At 36.4% G+C, this 22,481-nt stretch overlaps 2 protein-coding genes across 5 annotated transcripts in view; one reads left to right on the forward strand and one right to left on the reverse strand.

Annotated features, from left to right (window-relative positions):
• Positions 1 to 6,538: 6,538 nt before the first annotated feature.
• Positions 6,539 to 12,256, reverse strand: LOC127449674 (nuclear receptor subfamily 4 group A member 2-like). 2 transcript variants are annotated; one of them, XM_051713239.1, is made up of 8 exons: positions 11,173 to 12,256; positions 10,754 to 10,844; positions 9,568 to 10,421; positions 8,680 to 8,809; positions 8,395 to 8,558; positions 7,911 to 8,113; positions 7,647 to 7,825; positions 6,539 to 7,554 (listed from the first exon to the last, which is right to left on the reverse strand). In XM_051713239.1, the coding sequence occupies exons 3-8, from the start codon at positions 10,417 to 10,419 to the stop codon at positions 7,319 to 7,321; spliced, it is 1,764 nt and encodes a 587-aa protein (XP_051569199.1). In that variant the 5' UTR covers positions 10,420 to 10,421; positions 10,754 to 10,844; positions 11,173 to 12,256; the 3' UTR covers positions 6,539 to 7,318. The 2 variants fall into 2 exon arrangements, with proteins under 2 accessions (XP_051569199.1, XP_051569198.1); XM_051713238.1 differs by having other exon boundaries at positions 10,746 to 10,844.
• Positions 12,257 to 13,752: 1,496 nt separating this feature from the next.
• Positions 13,753 to 22,481, forward strand: part of LOC127449672 (glycerol-3-phosphate dehydrogenase, mitochondrial-like) — a 39,593-nt gene continuing 30,864 nt past the window's right edge. The window contains exons 1-4 of one of the 3 annotated variants that reach the window (XM_051713231.1): positions 13,846 to 13,879; positions 17,968 to 18,072; positions 18,187 to 18,333; positions 21,554 to 21,725. In XM_051713231.1, the coding sequence (XP_051569191.1) occupies positions 18,253 to 18,333; positions 21,554 to 21,725 (253 nt within the window). In that variant the 5' untranslated portion in view covers positions 13,846 to 13,879; positions 17,968 to 18,072; positions 18,187 to 18,252. Of the gene's footprint in view, positions 13,880 to 17,967; positions 18,073 to 18,186; positions 18,334 to 21,553; positions 21,730 to 22,481 lie in introns of those variants that run through there. The other 2 variants (XM_051713230.1, XM_051713232.1) reach the window with 2 other exon arrangements.

Consider the following 22,481-nt stretch of genomic DNA (forward strand, 5'->3'; position numbering starts at 1 on the left):
TCATACACATCTGGGATGTCATGAGGGTGAGTAAATGATGAGAGAATTCTAATTTTTGGGTGAACTTTACTTTTAATTTCTCTCTTTTGCTGTCTTTCTAGGATGTTCTTTGATGTGACGCAGGTTGCACAATTTTTTCTGGTTAAGATTGTGTTCATTCCTTGTTTTGAAAGACTTTATATTTCATGTTCTCGATAGTCAATATAAGCCCTGCAAGGATTTGCTCAAAAACTGCCCCCATCCTCCTCCTATCAGCAGCAGATAGACCCTTAGGATGCGCTCTCTCATGGCTGTCCTCTGCGTGAGTTCTGATAAGGGTCTTACTGCTTTGTAGATGATTCAATACAGACATCAAAAGCCCACAAGTTCCTAGAATTAATTCCTGTGGTTAAGTGCTTGCCTTACAGACACCTTAGAATTGCTGTGCAAAATTAGTTTGTCTCATATTAGAAAACATATGATGTCATGTGAAAAACACATTTAAATGCTGTAATGACCACTTATAGGATAAGTGCCCCATTCATGTGACACAATCTTTTAAAAGGTTGTCAGTGGCATCATGGTAGTATAGTCCAATCAGCTTTGTTAGATGACTGTGTTCAATTTAGTTAGTCTCATTTTGACGACTCTCTTTTTGTCACTCTTACTCTCTCACTCTCTCTCTCTCTCTTTCTCAAGGGTCAACTGTTTATTTAACGCAGTGAGACTGATCTGTAACGGAAGATGGCCTTATTACAGAGTGTGACTTTTTAAATTCCACTCACATTTCAAAGCTTGATTCCCCTCCATTTAATTTCTTTTGGAGTAATTAACGGCATCCACTCTGTCATATTTCATTTGTACGTATCCTTGGTGATAGCACACTCACCAGCCCCCATGACATAAACCACAGGATGAATATCCCATATTGTTTAGGTGGAGGAAGGCTCCTTTTAGTCAAATGATGGGGAGGTGGGCGGGGCAAGCATTTGAAGTACAATGGCATTCAAAATGTGGATTAATGGGAGAGAAAATAGGTGTGGTCATCCTGCCTGCCAACAAGATGGAATAAAAGTAAGGAGAGGCATCGAGACAACAATATGTGGAGAAAACTTGCTTTTTTTTTAATTTTGAATACTTGATAGAGGACGTAAAAGGGACGTTTTCAGTTCTAATAGTTCATGGCAAACTCTGAGATCTGCCTGAAGATTACTGAAAAACAAAACCACTGTAAATTTGGTTGCATATATGTTTTATAAATTGCATTGTTTTATTTTATTGCAAAATGCTCTACTTTTAAATATAATTTTGGAATAAATTAATAAATTAAATGTTCTAAATGCATAGTAACCTAACAATATATCCGATGGTAGTGTCAATGATGATCCACTTTAATCAATAGAAAATAATTTTTTTATCAGAATTCTGAAAGGGAGGAGGGTTAGAGGATGCTGGCCTGAAGTCCCTTTCCTCAAACAATAGCAACCCTCTGCCGTTCAATCTTTCCAGACATTAAATTAAAGGTCACATGCCAATCACTATCTGTAAAGGCATGGCACACACAGCATTGCGGAAAACTGAAAAAATCAGATACGGGCAGGACATTTTTTTTAAATGTTTGCAAATGTGCTGTTTTCTCTTAATTGCTCTCCTCATTAATAGTGTTGATTTCATCTGTGCACTTTTGTGGATAAAAGAGACACTTTTTGATGGGTGTGTAAATGAATGTTGTTTCCATGGACAATACATTATAGTTCAATCCTTAGCAGATATCTGAAATCAAGTCTTCATTTTCCAGATATCCCTATGTGATGCAGACTAAAGCAATAGGTATGTAGTAAGTGACAGTGAGTACTGGTATACAGTAGGTAATATATATATATAATCAAATTTGTTTCTTTTTCTCTACATTTAAAAGTGTGGCCCAACTAACAATTTTTGGTTCCCAGAATGTTCTGGGATTTGGAATGTTAGTGAATGGTTCTAAAAAAATAAATAATAAAAAGAACATTCTTAGAACGACAGGAATTGGTTCACAAAAAATAACCAAACTGGAACCACATCAGGGCATTAATGTTCTAGATGTTCTCTGTTTGCTGAGTATACCATAACGCTGACAGTACTATCAATGTACTGTATGGACCAATTTCTGAATGCCTTCTTTACCAGCATTTTTGTCTGTCAGTCATTTACTTTTATGCATTAATGCATCTCAACTATCACCATAGAGGTGCCACAATAAAATGATCAGATTTAAAACCAGCATTCAAATTTCAGTGGTCTGCTTTTATGTTGCTTTGAGAAACCATTGCTATTAACCATGCATGAATTATTAATAGAGGTTGCATGAAGTACGCTACTGAACATAGTGTCACTGTGCTGGTCTGGGCTCAGAGCAAATGGCATGTCCCTTGGTCCTTCTTCGATTCCAGACCAGCCATCTGCATGTTTAGACCAAAGAGGCTCCTCTGAGAGATCCAGTCACTGAGGTCTTGCATTGGATTGTGTTAATTTTGTCACACTGGTTGTTTTTGATGGCTGTATAAAGGGATAGTTCACCCAAAAATGAAAATTCTCTCATCATTTACTCACCCAAGAATACTTCAGCTCTGTAGGTCCATACAATGCAAGTGAATGGTGAACAGAACTTTGAAGCTTCAACAAGCAAATAAAGGCAGCACAGAAGTAATCAATAAGACTCCAGTAGTTAAATCCATATCTTCTGAAGCGATATGACAGGTGTGGGTGTCAAACAGATCAATATTTAAGTAATTTTTAACTGTAAATTCTCCTAAGAGCCTAATAGGTGGTGATATGCACAAAAAATGGGAATCAACAAAAACAAAAGAATAAGAATGTGAAAGTGAAAGTGGAGGTTTATAGTAAAAAAGAAAAAAGGATATCAATACTGATCTGTTTCTCACCCACACTTCATCACTTCTGAAGACCACTGGAGCATCGCATTTAACCACTGGAGTTGTATGGAACTTTCATGCTGCCTTAATGTGCTTTTGGAACTACAAAATCTTCGTTTGTCTTCAGCAGAAGAAGGAAAGTGATACACAAGGATTGCATGAGGGTGAGTAAATGATGAGAGAATTTTTGGGTGAATGATCCTTTAAGGACACCAATCAGGTACCTGCTTCCCATTTCATTTTCCATGATCGTGCTTCAGGCCCGCTTTTAGCTTGGGTCACAAGCAGAACTCTGCATGCTCAGTGAAAGAAATTAAAGCAAAGCAAGGACGTGAAATATCTTTTTTTTATCATCCTTACTTGTTCTTTATAGAGTTTGTTGTTTTAATCCATGAATTTAGAAAACTTTCTGCACATGTATCTCAGCATTGTGATCAGAATTATATTCTTTGCTCTCCTTACAAATCATCATTAATTTGTCCCTGTGGTAAATCAAATGAAATTCAACTGCAGAGTAGTCATCAGCTTAACATTTCACACAGTAACTTTTGCATTACTAGTTTCTAAATTTATAAGGATTGCAAGGGGATTTTACATGGCTGGAAGTGGAGTGAATGTTTCAATCATACACGCACATACATACACACATATGCAGGGTTGGGAGGGTTACTTTTGAAATGTATTTCTGTATTTACAGAATACATGCTGTAAAATGTAATTTGTAATGTATTTCGTTAGATTACTCAAGGTCAGTAATGTATTCTAAATACTTTGGATTACTTCTTCAGCACTGGTAGATTTTTTCAGTTGTTTTGACTATAAAAACTCAGTACAGTAAGACAAAATACACATGTTAAAAATACATTCTCTGAAAAACCGAAATATCTTATGCAGTGTTGTTTCTAAAACAAGATAAATCAAACTGATCTTGTTTTAAGGATTTTTAGATATTTTTACAGGAAAACAATAAAAAAAAATTATTATCAAGAATATGATTTTTGCCCTAATATCAAAGATCTTACTAGAAAAAAGAAATTATGATCTAACATGAATTTTCTTGATAAAAAATATGATCGTGTCTGGTAACGTGCATGTAAAATGTCTAGAAATAGCATTTTAGCTCAGCGTAAAGCTGACAATTTACACAAGGTTTATTTCTATTTCTTCTGCTCCAAACTTACTTCAAACTTACTTCTCTGTCTGCTCGTATGAATGTAACACATCATAAGAAAGTGTTTCACCGCTGTTCAAATGCACTTTGGATCACATCATTTATATGTATAAATGTTTTCCATCTGAAAGGACTAAATATTAAATGAAACAAATGACAATAAAATGCAAAGTAATCTCTGCAGTAATCTAAATACTTTTAGAATGTAACTGTATTCTAATTACCAATGATTTCAACTGTAACTGTAGTGGAATACAGTTACTTATATTTTGTATTTTAAATACGTAATCCCATTACATGTATTCCGTTATTCCCCAACCCTGCACATATGTAAGATGTCAACATGACAGCGCTTTTTTACTCTATGGTGCATGGCTTCTCTCAAGTCCCCTCACCCTATACATGGACACACACACAAAGCTGGATTCAGATGAGGAACTAACCCCTCCTTTCAGCTCAGCTCCCGTAGGAACATTTTTGCTAGTCCTTCACCCTCATAATTATAATAAATTTGACATTTCTCAGACAATATTGATTTCTTTATTTTAACATTTCACAGTCAGTGATGGTCCAAAGCATTGAGAAACAGGATGTCTATTGATCTGGGGCTCATGAATCCCTTTCGCGTATGTGATCATTTTTATAAGGCCTTTCTTCCAAACATAAATCAATATTTTATACTCTCAGCCCTAGAAGGGGGGTGCGGGGTGGGATTGATGTCATATGCCTGGACAGAGACTTGACACCTGAATGGAGACACCTGGTAAAGCTGGAATGTGTAGAGATTTACGTAAATGTGTTCATTACCGTATGTTTCAACCATTAGTGAATTCAGTCATTAAACCCTCTATACAAATGGGATTTGTTCTTACAAGGATTTCTTGTGTTATATAGTGAATAAAGATATTACATCTCAAAAATACATTTAGGGATGGAGAATATATGCCATCTGAAATATTGATGACATTCTAGTATAAAAAAATAATAATATATGAAATACATTTTAACTGGAAAAATCTGATTAAAATGTTTAGCAATCTTTAAAAACATTAAGCACAGTATAGACAAAACTTCTGATTTGTTTTTATCCTATTACGAAATCATGCAAGGTGCAGAGAGGACAAAATCGAATCTTGAAACAAATACTCTATATCCATTCAGCACACTGAAGTCTGCGGACTGACATTTGGAAACTTTATTTTAAGCTTTTCTGCCAAAGACAAAACAAAACTTGTAAAGTAATCTGTTATGTATTAGGTTATTTACTCTTTATTATTTTTTATCACCCTCACAATGAGAGAGAGGAAGGATGTAAAGAAGAGTGTAACTTTTTACTTCATGAGCTTCAAACTCTAACAGTGAATTGGTCTACTCCTCATAGCCTTTTTACAGCTTTTATATAAAGCTATTGGATGCCCATCGTTATGCCCAGACCATTTAATTGTCCATTTTATTTCCAAAAGCAATGACTTATTTTTGTATTTTACAGGGTTGTGTCAATACGGGATGGCATTATGTGTACACTCATTTGAAATGTTTCATAGGCTGTTGCATCCTTGTGTTTTGTTATTTCAGATGTTCAGTAGAGATATGAGCTTTTAAAAAGTTCTGGCTACACTAAAAACTGGTGTGGTGGCACTGTTGTAAAATGATAGCACTGTAAAATGTAATAAGTTGACTGTACTTAAAAAAAGTGAGGAAACCAATTGCCTATTCCTAGTTCACTTTACTTGAGCCATATGAGTACATTTACTGCCAATGCATTTTACTTAGATATTTAAAGTAAGGTTAACTAATTAGATTTTACAGTGAGAAGTTACTGTACCACTTGATGAGCAGCAGTATTAAGGAGAGTGGTGGTTTAAGCAATATCAAACATTAATGGAAAATTGCGTAAAAATGGCCAAATACATTTGGGCAAAGCACAAGCACCTCTCACATTCAGCGGCTGACATTAGTCCAAAAAAATAAATAATGAAATAATTCAAATAAGAACATTAACATGTGCGTCATTATTGAACACATTTAGCTAGCGTCATGGATGTTGTGTAATGGATAGCGTCATGAATGTTGTGTAATTCTAACTGAAGTAGAGGTAGTTTCTTTTTATCTTTTTTTTTTCCTTTTTTTTCCGGAAGAATCGGGAGCAAGTTATTTAGATTTATTGGCAACGTAATTTCAGTTTCATATTTGCACTATATAGGGAATCCTTGTCTAGGCAGCAGTGCTCACAGTTTTGCCTCCGACAAAAGGTTACTTTGTTCGTTTTAGGAAGTAATAACACTTGAATAATGTAAACATATTAATAATGTATGATTTACCTCTCTAGAATGAGAAACCTTGCATTAGAAAATTCGACCATGTAAACTGAATCGAAATTCAAACGATTATTCAAACAATATGTGCAAAAATAAAAATAATAATAATACCAAGAAAAAGATATAATAGTTAGGTTTATTCAGTATATGCACTATAGATGAGAGAAGGTTAACACCGAATGCAGAGTAAAAACCATAACATCATAAAAAACAATGGTCTGAAATATATTAGCATAATGTTAGGAACTGAAAACCAGTTGCATGTAAACCTCATGGACATTATTTCAATATGAAATTAATACAAAGTTAATAACGAATTCCATGCATACTTTCGGAACTGTAAAAAAGCGACTCATATCTTCATAACAGTTTACTACTTAAAATCATAAACACAAACACGTGCTCTATATGTTGTGTCCATTCTGAAATCAATGTTTGTTGTCCACAAATGTTGCAGATACATTGCAAAATCCTCGTGTGTGCAGCTGTGTTGTACTCCCAATCTCTAAATGTTATAGCTAATCTATAGTTGTTGAAATGCTTTTGCTCCCGTAAATCATTAGGATACATCTTGTATTCCTCATGTATGAAGTTAGCCTATATATCAAATGCTTTCGCCGGTATCAACATAAACGAGCTTTGACGCGTAACAATACAAATACACTTCCACCACATCGCATTTTGACTCTTAACTGGCATTACTGAATAGTCCTTTTTTTAATCCGCAATACTTTGAATAGCCAATTCTGAACTAAGGTTATTATTTCCTCCGAGATTTTGTTGAAGAGGACTGTTCACCTTTGTTCCCAGACAGCCGAGTTCCAAACATGGGGAAATAAGCTCCATCCACCAGTTTCGCACCCATTCCTTTCTTCAAGTCTGCCACATCGAGGGATGCTAAAGTTGTATGGACCTGCCGCAGTTCAGCCGGTTGTTCAGAACGGTAACGTATCGTGAAAGAGTTTGTCAATGATCGCAGGCGTGGGAACCAAATCCTCCAGTTTCAAGTAAAAGATGCGCTGCAGTCCCTGCGTGCACAGAGCGCGCACCTCTGGCAGCTTCTCCAACAGTTTAGACAATTCACCACTGCAGGACACCTGATCCTTCAGACAGTTTACTAGCTTGTTTTGAAGTTCCTCTGTCTTCTTAGGCTCTTTTAGTCCATGTCTCTCTGGGAAGATAAGAAACAAGCCGTCAGAGGTCTGGCGCATGCTGTAGGCCTATTTTATGTGCATCACTTGGAAAAGGTCAGACATGTCTTACCTGTTACTATGGCGAGAGCAGCCATGCAGGAGAAGGCAGAGACGTCTATGTTCATGCTCTGAAGATTGGAAGAAAACTCAACGATGGAGTCGATCCACTCCCCAAAGCCTCGCACGCATTGCAACTTGTGTAAAACCACTCCATTGCAAAAAATAAGCTTATCCTCGGCCAGGTTGGATCTGCGAAAATAGTCATTTATCTTTGAAGCTGGAAGGAATGGATCCGTAAAATGGATTTAAATGGAAAGCCTATAGGATTTCTTACCTGTAAGCCAACCGCAGCACAAAAAGTTCAAGGAAGGCTGACTCGAAAAGCAGTTCCTGGTCGCATTTGGGCAGGTCAGTAAAACCGGGGATTTTCTCGGCCCATCCAATGATGATGCTCATCGAAGCAGTGAGAAGATCGTAGAACTGCTGAATGTGCAGAGATTCATCTCCTCCACTGTGATACTCTGGGCTTGCCTGAAACTACAATTGAGTGCAAAGAATGTTGTAATCAGAATAGAATAGGCTACATACAAGCAAAAAATAAATGACTGCCCTTTTATTTTTTGGTCTCTCAAAAAAACTCTCAAAGGACAATCTTATCCCTGAGTTACTTCTGTATTACTAATTTAACTGTTAATGGAATTTTGAATAGTCTGTTGATCTTTTATTATATATAGGCTATTCAAACGGGACCAAACTTTCTGCTGTTGGAATTTCCAAGTGCATAAAATTGTGTGCAATGTTGGAAGCTTAATGCTCACTTTAGAGTAGTCCAGTCGGGCCATAGAGGGGTTGGAGTCTATGTGCGCTCTCACTAGGGCGTTCAGGAGATTGACAGGTGTCAAAGAGACCGGGATGTCCTGTGGGCTTTTTGGTTTCGATGGGAGGCGACCCCTCCGACCTTTTAAACTGGCTGTTCTCACGACTAAAAAAAGAATTAGTTACAGCCTGCACATTACACACATTACCTCTATATAATAACAAGATTTGCTCCTTAAGAAGAAGAAGAAGAAAAAAAAGACTTAAAAAGAAGTATTTGACTATACCTTCCTTTACCATCCCCACCACCAGGCACTTTTGAAACCGGCAATACTGGCATCGATTTCGGCGTCTTTTATCCACAGGACAGTTTTTGTTTGCCAGACAAACATATTTGGCGTTTTTCTGCACCGTACGCTATAAAAAAGTAAGCACATGTATGTGATAGAAATATTTATATACAATTCTGTAATATAACTACATTCACATGGCACTAATAATCACACACACACACACACACATCAGGCAACAACTTGAACTGCAATCACAGTGGAAAGTTACAAAGAATAGGACACTCAAGCCCTGCACTCTAGCCCAAAGCTGTGTAATACATTCAAGGGCCGGACAGGGCAGACATTCGGTAAATACAGATCCGTGATCAGCCATAATTCGGGGTCCCCCGACACTCTATCCGCGACCCCTCTTGTCGGATTAGCGCGATTATTCTATCACGATGGTGACATAAAGATCTGTCTTAATGTCACCACTGGGAGTGCCTGTTACTCCCGGTTAGGCGAGATCCGACTCTCAGCGCAAACCAATTTAAATCTAGACGAAAGGAATGGTGGCAGCGATGAACGGAGGTGTCCCTAGGTGCATACTGATTCAAATCAATACAAGTGTGATAATTAGGGGTAGCTTTACTGTAGACCGGTTCTAAAGCGCCCCAAGTCTCCAAGTTCCAATCTGTAAGCATTTAAAGATCTAGGCAGGCAACAGAAAGGTTATGGTTGATGAATGAACTATAATCATTGCACCCAAGACACTGGTGGTTACCCAAATGGGACCATCCCTGTAAAAAGTGTACTGAGAGACGGGTTGGATAGAGCTAGCCAAATGACAAGTTTGTAGCGCTAATTATTACAATGGGACATGATAAATGTTGTTCTTTTTACCTTGAAGAATCCTTTGCATCCCTCACAAGTGCGCACTCCGTAGTGCTGGCAGGCTGCGTTGTCCCCGCACACAGCGCACAAACCCTCACTGGATGGAGATCCTCTAGCCTGAGGTGAGGCCACCGGGCTTTCCAGTAAGGGGTGCCCGTGACCGACGTTGAGCGAGTGGGTTACACCCAAACCGTGCTGTTTCCTCGGAGGTGCCGGAACGGCAAAACTCTCCAGCGCACGATGAGAACCCGGGGTGTCCATGGACACGTGGAGAGATCCGTCGAAGCGCATCTGGCAGCTTGACATCGGTGTGTCAGCGGGAGGCTGCTTGAACGAGAACAACCGAGACATCGCGTTTTTACGCTGCTGGTCCATCATATGTGACGTCGCCAGATAGTTCTGATGAAAACTGTGAAGGGACGCGCTTTCGTCCCACGTGTGGTGTGGAGGAGCTGGGAAACTAGGTGATGGGGTGATGTTTGGGGAAGACGGTTTATAGTATAAAGGTCCGCTATGGGGTATGCTCTCCTCGGCTTGGTGCGCCTGATGGTGCTGCTGATGGTAGCCGTGTGTGGGTATCTCCTCCACTTTGATGGACAGCTGCTCCCCAGAGTGGGACATTTGGTAAAGGCAGGGAGGCTTTACGTCGTAGCTGGAACTGTAGGTGTCCACAAACGTACTGAAACTGGGGAGCGAAGAAGTGACAGATATTTCTGCGTTAGTCAGGTCCATGCTAAACTTGACAAACTCTGGCGTTAGGAAGTCGCAGTTGTACTCTCCCGTGGTGTTGTAGCTGTAACTCTGAGATGCGGGGCTGGCTCCTGGTGGTGATGTCCCATACTGAGCCTGGACGCAGGGCATGGCTGCAATGTTAGAAAACTACATTATAATGGATGTCTCTGACAAGGTGCAAAACATTTATTCAAAGGTTTCTCAGGTTCAAACTTTTGGGGAATTATTTTTTTATTTTTTATTATTATTCTCATGGTGAGCTTTCTGCAACACACATGACATACAACAGGCCTAACTGTGTTTTGCAACGGAAATATATATATATATATATATATATATATATATATATATATATATATATATATATATATATATATATATATATATATATATATATATATATATATGCAAACTTCCTGACATAGCCTACATTTCCCTGGCCTGCTTCAGTTTACCTCCACACCTGCTACTTTTATCCCTCGTGGAACAATCTCTGAAGTCAGGGCTCGTGTACGGGTTGATGTCTGAGCGTGTCTCTCCGTTAGTTTGCTTTACTGTGGAAAAAAAAGAGACTTTAATTATCAGTTTTTCTTCCAGAAGACAAGATCTACATGCATTTAACGCCTTGTGCATTTACATGTCCTTTTATATAATGTATTCTTCTGAGATCAAAGCACTCAGATGACTTGATCTAAACTTGGATAACAGAAGTTAAGGTTGTGTGGCAAAATAAAATTATTAATTTTTCAAAACAAAATAATAAAACAAATTGCTGTCTTAGATTATAAGAATAGCCTAGATGTACCTATTCCTTTACCACGTTCTCACAGTTTTATTGAAAAACAACTAAATGAAAAGTAGATTTTATTTACCATTACATACCTCAAATCGCTATTCGGAAGACGTGAAAATTATGTCTCCATGTAGCTGCTCCTGTTGCTAGATGTTCCGTGTGATGCAAAGCCTATTTTGTGCGCACCTAACTCCTTCGGCTGCACTCGAAGACTGGAACTCAAGCGCAATGTGCCTTTGTTTATGAGAACTCCGAATGCCACAGCCCACGTGCCAATGGGGCGTGACGTCATACGCGTCAAGCTTTGACGTGAGTTATTCACTGGACAGAGGGACCGTTCTTCCGCGCGCTCATTTGCGCACCTCATCTGCGCGTTTGCATGTACGGGGCTATTTTAATTTTCTGCACAGTTTCTGTTGCGTAAAATCATTTCCAATATAGAAACCACCCACACAAGATAACATATCTCACTGATTGGGACTAATAAAGTGGCTTTCGTTGTAGGCTACTCCTGTTTGTTTAGAGGATCACCAGCAGCGTGCATTAAACTCAAACCAGAGGTTATGTTTTTGCTTTTATCAAAAACTCAATGTTCTGTATGAGAGTTGAAGGAAAATAGAACAACATGATTAAAAATTAAAGTTAATTAATTTACAGGGGAGGTAAAATTACAGGGAAAAACATTCCTCTGTTGCAACATTCTGCAGTGCAATGGCATGTCTTATTCACTGATTTAAGATCTTATCCATGACCATACTCTTTTGATGTAGTTTCTTGATACTTGCTCATAAATAATGAAAGTAAATGAAAAGTCCACCTGGTTCAATAGTTTGTATTGTAACTGAGGGATGCAGGACTAGTAGCTAATTGTTCAACAATGACGCCATATCTGTTTCTTCATGCATCATGCTCCAGGAACGTTTCAGTAGATTGAGATGTGTTTAATCTGATTCCATTGCTCTCTTTGAGCGGTGAAGGATTTCCATTGTGAGAAGGGAATCCTGCTGTAACAGAGGCCACTTTGTTTGGTCTGAAGAGAGCTGCGTCATCGTGACGCCTGATGCGGTCGCGTTCAACTTTTTTTTAGGTTGAAGCTATCACCTGTGCAACTGAAACTGCAAAGAAAGAAAGAAAGAAAGAATTAGAAAGAAAGAAAGAAAAAGAAAGAAGGAAATAAATAAAGTGAAAGAAAGAAAGAAAGAGAAAGAAAGAGACAGAAAGAAAGAAAGAGAAAGAAAGAAAGAAAGAGAAAAGAAAAAGAAAGAAAAAGAAAGGAGGAAATAAATAAAGTGAAAGAAAGAAAGAGAAAGAAAGAAAGAGAAAGGAAAACAAAGAAGGAAATAAAGAAAGTGAAAGAAAGAGAAAGAAAGAGACAGAAAGAAAGATAAAGAAAGAAAAAGAAAGAAGGAAATGAAGCAAAAGAAAGAGAAAGAAAGAAAAACAAAGAAGGAAAGAAAGAGAAAGAAAGAAAGAAAGAAAGAGAAAGAAAGAAAAGAAAGAAGGAAAGAAAGAAAGAGAAAGAAAGAAAAGAAAGAAGGAAAGAGAAAGAATTAGAAAATAAGAAAGAAAAAGAAAGAAAGAGAAAGAAAGAAAGAAAGAAAAAGAAAGAAGGAAATAAAGCGAAAGAAAGAGACAGAAAGAAAGAAATAAAGAAAGAGAAAGAAATAAAGAAAGAAAAAGAAAGAAGGAAATAAATAAAGAGAAAGAAATAAAGAAAGAAAAAGAAAGAAGGAAATAAATAAAGAGAAAGAAATAAAGAAAAAGAAATAAAGAAAGAAAAAGAAAGAAGAAAATAAATAAAGAGAAAGAAATAAAGAAAGAAAAAGAAAGAAGGAAATAAAGAGAAATAAATAAAGAAAGAAAAAGAAAGAAGGAAATAAATAAAGAGAAAGAAATAAAGAAAGAAAGAAAAAGAAGGAAATAAATAAAGCGAAAGAAAGAGAAAGAAAGAAAGAGAAAGAAAGAAAAAGAGACAGAAAGGAAGAAAAATAAAGAAAGAAAGAAAAAGAAGGAAAAAAGAAAAAGAAAGAAGGAAATAAAGATAAAGAAAGAAAGAAAAAGTAAGAAAGAGACAGAAAGAAATAAAAAGAAAGAGAAAGAAAGGAAAGAAGAGAAAGAAAAAGAGAAAGAAAGGAAAGAAGAGAAAGAAAGAGAAAGAGAGAAAGAAAGAGAAAGATAGAAAGAGAAAGATAGAAAGAAAGAAAGAAAGAAAGAAAGAAAGAAAAAGGAAAGATAGAAAGAAAGAAAAAAGATAGAAAGAGAAAGATAGAAAGAAAGAAAAAAGAAAGATAGAAAGAAAGAAAGGAAAGAAGAGAAAGAAAGAAAAAGTAAGAAAGAAAGAAAGAAAGAAAAAGGAAAGAAGAGAAAGAAAGGTAGAAAGAAAGAGTTAAAGGAAAAGAAAAGGAGGGGTAAATCCAAATTAATTTTGTGGTAATCAGTATTATGCCATAAATGCTGTGGATTGAGCTCAATTTGTATTGAACCCGGAATATTCCTTTAAACAGTGTCCAGGTGTCTTTTTTTGCACTGTCCCTCTTTCATAAAAGACGGTCTTACAAAACGCCTTTCTATTCCAAGTGCGTCTATAATTAATTAGACGAAGTGAACGCCCTCTTAAATATGATTGGACCAGAGGAGTGAATCCTCTAAACCGATTGGCCCGTCCTCCTGTCTATCAAATACTGCATTCTATTTCCTGGATTCCTGCAGAAGTAACATTGTAACAACCCTGCTGTTACCTTCACTGTCGATGATTTTCCTAGTTAGACAACAACATCATCACCATCTCCAAATTCAGTAAGTAAAAACGTGGGCTCTTGACATATTATTCGCGGTGTTACCGGGCGAAACCTCGCTTTTCGTCGAGCCTGTCCGTGCTTATTCGTGGATGCGAGCCAGCCACTGTTGCTCCCAACCCACTGAGTGTTAATTCTTGAAAGAACCATCATATAAATGTGCCTAATTATCAGTTAAATTCACGACTGTACTTTTTATGTTATCACACGAGCTATTTGTCACGAATTCGATCAATTGATGTCAGAAATAGTTTTCACGTGAGTTCAAGTGATGTACTGCACGGAAGGATCGCTTATTCGAGGTTAAGATAGTTTTGTTTTCGATATTCCAGACACCTTCAGCGATAAACGGCGATAACTCCTAAATGGCTTTGCAAATACTTTCCAAAATAGTATTACTGTAAAACCTGGAAAGCTAATAATATTCCACAAGCTTTTTTCCACATTATTTTCACGCGATATTATTGGGCTGCAAAAGCCGTCGCAATGTGAGTTACCCCGGGAAGAGTTACTCCTGTTGCAGCGGTAAGTAAGGGACCGTGGAGAAAGTGCACCTTTCCTTTGTTTTTTTTGTTTTTTGTTTGTTTTTGTAATAGCTTGGTGTGTGAACTGCGTATCCAAAATTAACTTTCTTTTTGTAATAGCCTTTTTACTGAAGGACATAGAGACATGAAACCAGCGTCATTCAATAGAAGAGGACAGTGTGCAACTTTCACAACATTTCATTTTACCCCTACTGTTTGAATAGGGAACTGTATGTCCAAAATTACAATAACAAGGTTAGTTTTGGACAAGCAGTTCATACACAAAGCTATTGCAAAAAAAAAAAAAAAAAAAAAAAAAAAAGCAAAGGTGCACTTTTTCCACGGTCCCTTACTTACCGCTGCGACAGGACGAACTCTTCCCGGGGTAACTCACATTGCGACGGCTTTTGCAGGCAAATGCTCATAATATCGAATGAAAATTGTGAAAAATATTATTAGCTTTCCACGTTGTACAGTAATACTATTTTGGAAAATATTTGCTAAGCCGTTTAGGAGTTATCGCCGTTTATCGCTGAATGATATCTGGAATATCGAAAACAAAACTATCTTAACCTTGCATTACATGAGCCTGTATTGCAGAACGGCATCACTGTTACCTTTAAGATTTCAGCCTAAATGCGAACAACTCTCCCGTTGTTTCTCATTAGGTGAAATACAAGCGGTTGGGGGCACAATTTAACCTGTAGATGTTTTTGAATTTGCCCTGAATTGCCCGATCAGATTCAAGCCTTATAATTGAGCAGGTGAAATAATAACCTGTAAGTTCTCACTCAGACAGTTTAGCTGTTTTAGACATTCTCACCCTTGCACACGATAGGCCATAAACGGCCCATGTGGGATATGCGCGATTAAAAACGTGAGTAGTAATAATGACTCATTCACTTCTCCCTGTATCATTTAGTGATCATGACATGCATCCCAGGGCATTAGTCAACATAGAGCTTTTCAGTGACCTTCATCAGAGCTGGTCAGTTTTAGAATTCATCCTGTATTCATTTCAAGAAACTGGGCTATTAGAATTGACACTTGACATGTTGAAATAAACACTGTTGACTTGTAAGAGCAACTGTTGCTGACAAGTTTTGTTTTATTACAGCCAAGGGCAGGTGATGATTTTATGTACCACAGTATGCTTTAAAAGTTCATAGGTTTTGTATATTTACACAGTGTAGGCTTTTAGTTTTTGAAATGTATTCTTATTGCCTAAATTATTATTCTTGCTCTGTTTGTCTGTTTCTTAAACCAGTATCAGGATCAGTTATTTTATTTGCATAGCTGCACAAAAACCTTCACACAGTATTTCAAGAAATCAAAGTGTGAAGCATTTATTCTTTATATGGACAGTTGTTGTAAAACATGTAGAACTGGAAAAATGTCTGTCAAGGGAGTATATATTAAAAGTATATTAGAAGTAGAGCTGGGTATCGGTTAGGGATGGGACGATATGGTTATCTCACGATACGGTTCGATATACAATATGAGGTTTACGATTAAATATGATAACACTTAAATGACAAAGTATGGCAGAAAATTGTGTTTATTTTTAGAAAAATGTTTGTGCAAAATGCACAAAATAATTTCTCATCAAAATAAAGTTCTTTAATACACAATATAAATCTTCAAAGTTTAAATAATAGAGTTTCTCATATACTTTTCACTATAAGAAAAGATCACAAACAATAAGCCTTCAAAAATAGTGGGCTGTATTTAGGCTTATCAGGTGCAGAACAAGCAATAGAGCTGAACAGAACCTGTCCTGAAAAATATGTGAAAACATTTAGGATATTTTTTTTAATAAGTTGTTTGTCTTGATTATTATCACATTTTAACTTTTTGAAAATATAAAATTCTACATTCTGTCAATTCAGATTATTTCTTGAAATTGTATTTATAATAATGATACAAGCCGTCAATGTTTGAAATAATGTGTACAATTTACAAGTTATAACATTAAGTTTACATTCATTTGTATAACAAGCGCTATTATGGTACTGTCACTTTAAGAGTTTAACGCGCATCTCATCATTAACGAGAGGGAAGTCTCGTTTTTAGTGCATCCGTGCAATTTGTGATCAAAATTAATGTTTATTTTTACATTTTTATCTGACTGTAAAGAACAGAAAGGATGTTAAAAGACACATTATTCAATTAAAGTGGAGTGCGGGATTTCATCTTTGATGGACACACATTACATGGAAGACATGTTCTGTTTTAATCTCAAGCACTTTTTAACAAAAGGCAATTTTTCAGGTATTCCAGTACTTACATTTTTAAGAGCTAAATTCAGGCACTTCAAGGACCTTGTGTGAACCTTATAAACAGTGTAGAAAAAAACGGCAGTATGGGTAAAATCAAGTTCTCAATCATTTTTTTTGGTTCGCAGTATATTGACATTCAATATATCGTCCCATCCCTAGTATTCATACACATTTCCAGTTTCGATTCCGATTCACAAGCTCTTGATTTGATTAAATTCCGATATCGATTCCGATTCTATATCGTTTCAAATGGGTTTATTTCAGTTATAATGTCCATTTTGCTTACATATGAAAAAAATTCTCTCCCAGCTAATGCTGTTAATTATTCAGGGAACCTTCTAACTTGGTACATTACAAAAAATAGTAATTTTATTAATTATATTAATTAGTATTTAATCATTTTGGTCACATTTAAAATATTTAAAATGTAATCAGTAAATATGATATTATATTGCATATATTATATTTTGTTACATATTTATTGATTACATGCATAAGTTGTTCTATTTACAAGTATTTACATTGATATTTTAAACACGTGCTGAAAACCAGTATTGTCTCTTTAAGAAAACCGGCAGTTCTGTAAAGAGCATCTGTAAATGAGCGCATATTAATGAGAAAGGACTCAAATTGCTTTATCTCATCCGTGCTATGTGCAATTAGAAAATAAATGTTTATTGTTTGTCGTTTTTTGATCAACAATTGACTGTAAAGTACAAAAAGGGAATTAAATGACAAACGGGTTGTGTGAATCTTGTCTTTGGACGCACATTACATGGAATGTTTGGTGCTGAACTTCTTCCCCAATATACTACACAGTCACTGGTGAGTGAAATCTGAACATTTATATTTACATCTGAACAGTGGCTAATCATAGATGTTTTGAGTTGCATAACGTGATATTTGGTTGCAAAAGAGAGTGATTTCCTCTCATTGTAGTAGAGGGCTGCGCATAGAGGAAAAGATCGATCTTGGGATTTAAGAATCGTTATCGAGATATGAAGATTGCGATGCATTGGAAAATGTATATTTTTGACCAGTGCTAATGAAAATGATAGCTTATATATCATAAATAAATGTAATCTATATTATATATCATGATAAGTAAATTATGCAAACTACTCAGTGGCTGGTGCATCTATAGTCAGTGACTTTTAGCTTTGACACTCCGATGTGTGATTAGTAAGGATCTGGAGGAAACTGATCCTGAGGGATTGATTGGCTTTTCTAAATGTATCTAAACAAAACTGATAAATATGCATAATTTATAACTGTGTTTATTACAGGGTTCAATGGCTTTCAGAAAAGCAGTGAAGGGGACCCTAATAGGGGGTGGAGCTGTAGCAGCAGCTTTCGGCCTGTCACAGTTCTTTGAATACAAGAAGAATCAGGTATTTAAATGTCATGAATGTTGTTACTCTGCCTTATGCTATTTGAATGTAAAGCTTTGGCATTTCTTTTGACAATTTCCAAACCTTTTGGTTTCCCACTTCACATCCATACAGTGACTCCTACAGGTTAGATTGCAGAGTGCACAGATTGCAGCTGTTCACACCCATCTGTACCAGAGCATGCCTGGTCCTGACTCAGGAATGTGCTCTCTGCAGTTGAATTTTCTGATCAGCTCAAAAAGAACACAACTCAGGCCATTTGTATGTCAAATTACAGATACATTTTTAAACTTTTCTTTATTTATAATTCATGAAAAAAAAAATCATGGACAACTAAAACTAAAAAACTGATGTGGATAGATTTTTCATGTGTTAAAAATCTTATTAATATTAGACCTACCAAATCCATACATTAACAAATCCCAGTTATACTTTATGTATGACCTCAAATCTCCAAACTTACTCTCTGCTCTCTCTAGTGTGGACTACCGTATTAAATTCGGTTTTTGTTTGCTTAAGGGAGATTACTCTTGAAGAGTGATACACACATTGTTTAAAAGATCTCTCTTGAATATATCATTACATATTGAATATGTTATCATGAATAATCTAATCCACATGCATTCACACCATCCGGGAGAGTGTCACACGCCATGTTCTGTCTGTATTTAAACTAGTGCGAACCCCAGGGGTCTTGTCTGTTTAGATGCTATACCAAATAACGGAAGGTCAAGTAGATTAAGATAATCAACAAGGCTTTCTGAAACAAATGAAGAAAAAAAAGACAGACCCTTGAAAAGCAATGGGAGTCCTGATTTTCTCTCTCATCATTTATTTAAATCTTCCCAAGCCCATTTTGTCCATTATCTTGCATCTCAACTGTTCCAATCCCAATGAAACTCCAGGGAGTGAGAGAATTATGCACTCTCAAGGACGTGGTTGCCATGGAGATGGGGGGGGGGGGGGGGGGTGCAGTTAGAGAAGATCTTGAGTTCGGATATATTTCTTAATTCACCTGACTGATATCATTTGAACAGAATTCTTTGGTATGTCACAAACATGAACACTCTGCAAGACTAATAAAAATTTGTTTTAGTGCAGTCAGGGTCAGAAATTAACCAGGGCTTGGTTAATAAAAATGTTTGGGGTATAAATGCCCTAGTAGGGAATTCCTCTATTTTTTTTGTTGTTTATTTTATCTGTTGTATAACAGATTAGATGTTATATCTATTTGATATTTTTCAAAGGGATAGTTCACCCAAAAATGAAAATTCTCTCATAATTTAGTCACCCTCATGCCATTCCAGACGTGTTTGACTTTCTTTCTTCAGCAGAACACAAATTAAGCTTTTTTGAAAAATATTTCAGCTCTGTAGGTCCATACAATGCAAGTGAATGGGTGCCAACATTTTGAAGCTCCAAAATGCTCATAAATCAGCATAAAAGTAATCCATAAGACTCCAGTGTTTAAATCCAGATCTTCTGAAGTGATATGATAGATTTGGGTGAGAAACAGATCAAAATTTAAGTCAGTTTTTACCAAGAATTCTTCTCCCTGCCCTGTAGGGGGCGATATGCATGAAGAATGCAAATCACTGAAAATAAAAGAAGAAGGACTTCTTGATCTGTTTCTCACCCACACCTATTGTATCGCTTCTGAAGACATGGATTTAACCACTGGAATCTTATGGATTAATTTTACGCTGCCTTTATGTGCCTTTTGGGGCTTCAAAATGTTGGCACCCATTCACTTGCATTGTTTGGACCAACAGAGCTGAGATATTCTTCTAAATATCTTCATTTGTGTTCTGGTGAAGAAAGAAAGTTATACACATCTGGGATATCATGAGGCTGAGTAAATGATGAGAGAATTAACATTTTTGGGCGAACTGTCCCTTTAACATTCTATTCTATTAATCTTTGCTAATGTGAATTGGTTTAGTGGGAAAAAACGTAAATCTGAAACACTAAAACTGAAACACACAAAAAAGATGCCCTACCCCTGAAAATCATTTCCAGGAGGCAAGTCTTGTCCCTTAATAAAAAAGTTAATTCTGACACTGAGTTTCTACAGTCAACATGATATTCACATCACATTTGCATCCCATATTAAGCTTTTCACTGACACAAACTTTTGTTCTGATGTTTCTCCATTTATGTATTTGTTTATTTATTCTTCATATCATCTCAATGCAGCCAAAATGGGTAAGTAAAAGTCAAAAGAATGAATCCGCTTTCCAAAAATTGCCTGCAATCATGCATGTGGCGGATGCTAATCTTTGGGATTGTAATGTTAATTTGGTGAGCGTGTGTGTTTGTCTCCTCTATGGCAAGGGCATTGTTACACTCTGGCTGAAGTATCACTCTCCGGTGGCCGATTGCGTATTTGCATGAAATTCTCTGTTTCCATCGTGCACTTGTCGTGATTGCAGGACAGCCTCTCTTAATAGTGTGTGGATGTTTTAAATACGTCTGTCCTTGGAAATAGACACTAATTACTGAATCTTGTTTTTACATGCTGTTACTGTCTAAATTGCAAATGTCTGCGCTCATTTGGTCATTTGCAAGTCAAATGGACCCTACAGGCTTTTGGGGGCAGATTGATGTAATCATTTACGCCAAATGCTAACAGAAAATGAATAAAATGTTTCATTATGGCTAAAACTCTCGACACCTAGATTCGCCCAAGCTTGTTTTGTCTTCATTTGTGTCTGAGGTTTTTTTTGTCCCCTTTGTGGAGGGCACAATGTGACTGACACACTGGATTGGATAGATTGATACAGTATAATCACACTGTCAAACTCCCTGCATGACTTAAAAAGACTTGATGCAAGGGAATGTTTAAGGAAAAACAGTTTTGAGTATTGATTTGGTAGTTTATGTACCAAATGTTATTATCTGTTATTATATGAATGGTCACAGTGCAAGTTGCCATAAAGAGTGACCATGTCATGAATCCGTACATCTTGTAGAACTAGAACTGGAACTTTTACTGTACTGCATGTCTAACTTAACTAGAAATTGAATATCCCAACACTAACACATCTAAAACGAATATTTATGCATTCCATTTTATACCAACGCCTTGGCATGGTTACTAATCTGATATTTCATGAAATATAATCTGTGTTATCTTGATGTGGGGGGATGATTAAGAAAAGCATGTTTAATGTTTTAGCAAATGTATAGACATTTGTCATCTTGTGTCTTGTTTAATTCATCTAATTAAACTTGTTTAATTGTCAAATTATTAAAGATTCCATCCAGAAGCCCCAAGATTTAGATCTAGATTTAGCAATGACACAACTCTTGAAATTGGAACATCAAATAAAGTCACGGGCAGCTCAGAAATGTGAAAGATTGTACACATTCTGGATTGCATCTTTAAAGAGCATAAAGCCTAATATAATTGGCTTTATGTAGAACTTTCCTCCCATTTTAGTTGTTTTTCTTTGTTGTTGTTCTTGCTGGTTGTATCCAGGCTCGATTGGCCTATGTCGAGGCACAGGGTGAGTTAAAGATGCCGTTTAAAGATGCTCTCCCAACAAGAGAGGAGCAGCTTTCAACACTGCGAAACACAGAAGAGTTTGATGTTTTGGTGGTTGGGGGCGGAGCCACAGGTGCAGGATGTGCCTTAGATGCTGTCACACGGAGTAGGTATTAGTGCTTTTCACAAACTTTTGCTTGAAGCATGGGCTTCAAATTTTCTTTAACAACAGAGAAGCGGCACATTCAAACAGTTCTTTCACACTTTCAAGAATCAAAATTGTGTATATATATATATATATATATATATATATATATATATATAACTGCTAATATTCAGGGTGGGCCTGGGTCTAATTTGGCACACCACTGGCTGGAAGTGTGTAAAAATGTTTGATAATACTGTAAATATTTTCTCCTATACCAGCTTAATAAGTAGAGACACCTATAAGTCAGCCACTTATTGGTTTACTCGGTGCAGTCCGACAACTTTTAGCTAAACTAATTTTGCTTGAGTTTGGGTCGGAACGACATGTTTGATAGAACATTAAAAGGCGGGGCCGAAGGAACGAGTTTATGAAAATTGTTTAGAAACAATCATTATTTTTCCAAGTCTGTTTGTTTCCACTAGTCATGCAGAAATTATGTTATAATTCTATTATATTGCATAATATTTTGTACAGTATTCACTGATTGTCCATGAGTGAACTACTGCCTTGAATATGATTTCATTTTACATATTATGCTGGTCATATTTAATCCGGTACTACTGCAATGTAAACCTTTTTTAGTTTAAGTTTATTCTTTTTTTTTTTTTTCTTTCTTTCTTTCTTAACCATGGTTATTAAAATTGCATTTTGGGGAAAAAAAATTATTCTCATTTGAAGTTGTATTCAGCTTTGGAGCTCAATAGCAGATATATG

Source organism: Myxocyprinus asiaticus, chromosome 12 (assembly GCF_019703515.2).
Source record: "Myxocyprinus asiaticus isolate MX2 ecotype Aquarium Trade chromosome 12, UBuf_Myxa_2, whole genome shotgun sequence".
NCBI lineage: Eukaryota > Metazoa > Chordata > Actinopteri > Cypriniformes > Catostomidae > Myxocyprinus > Myxocyprinus asiaticus.

What these genes read in the sequence shown, in the direction of transcription:
- LOC127449674 (XM_051713239.1), bottom strand. Translation starts at nt 10,419, where the DNA reads ATGCCCTGCGTCCAGGCTCAGTATGGGACATCACCACCAGGAGCCAGC. An exon ending in GGTGGGGATGGTAAAGGAAG is followed by an intron (nt 8,559 to 8,679) that starts GTATAGTCAAAT and finishes TTCTTTTTTTAG; the next exon opens with TCGTGAGAACAGCCAGTTTA. An exon ending in TGCTCTCGCCATAGTAACAG is followed by an intron (nt 7,555 to 7,646) that starts GTAAGACATGTC and finishes TTATCTTCCCAG; the next exon opens with AGAGACATGGACTAAAAGAG.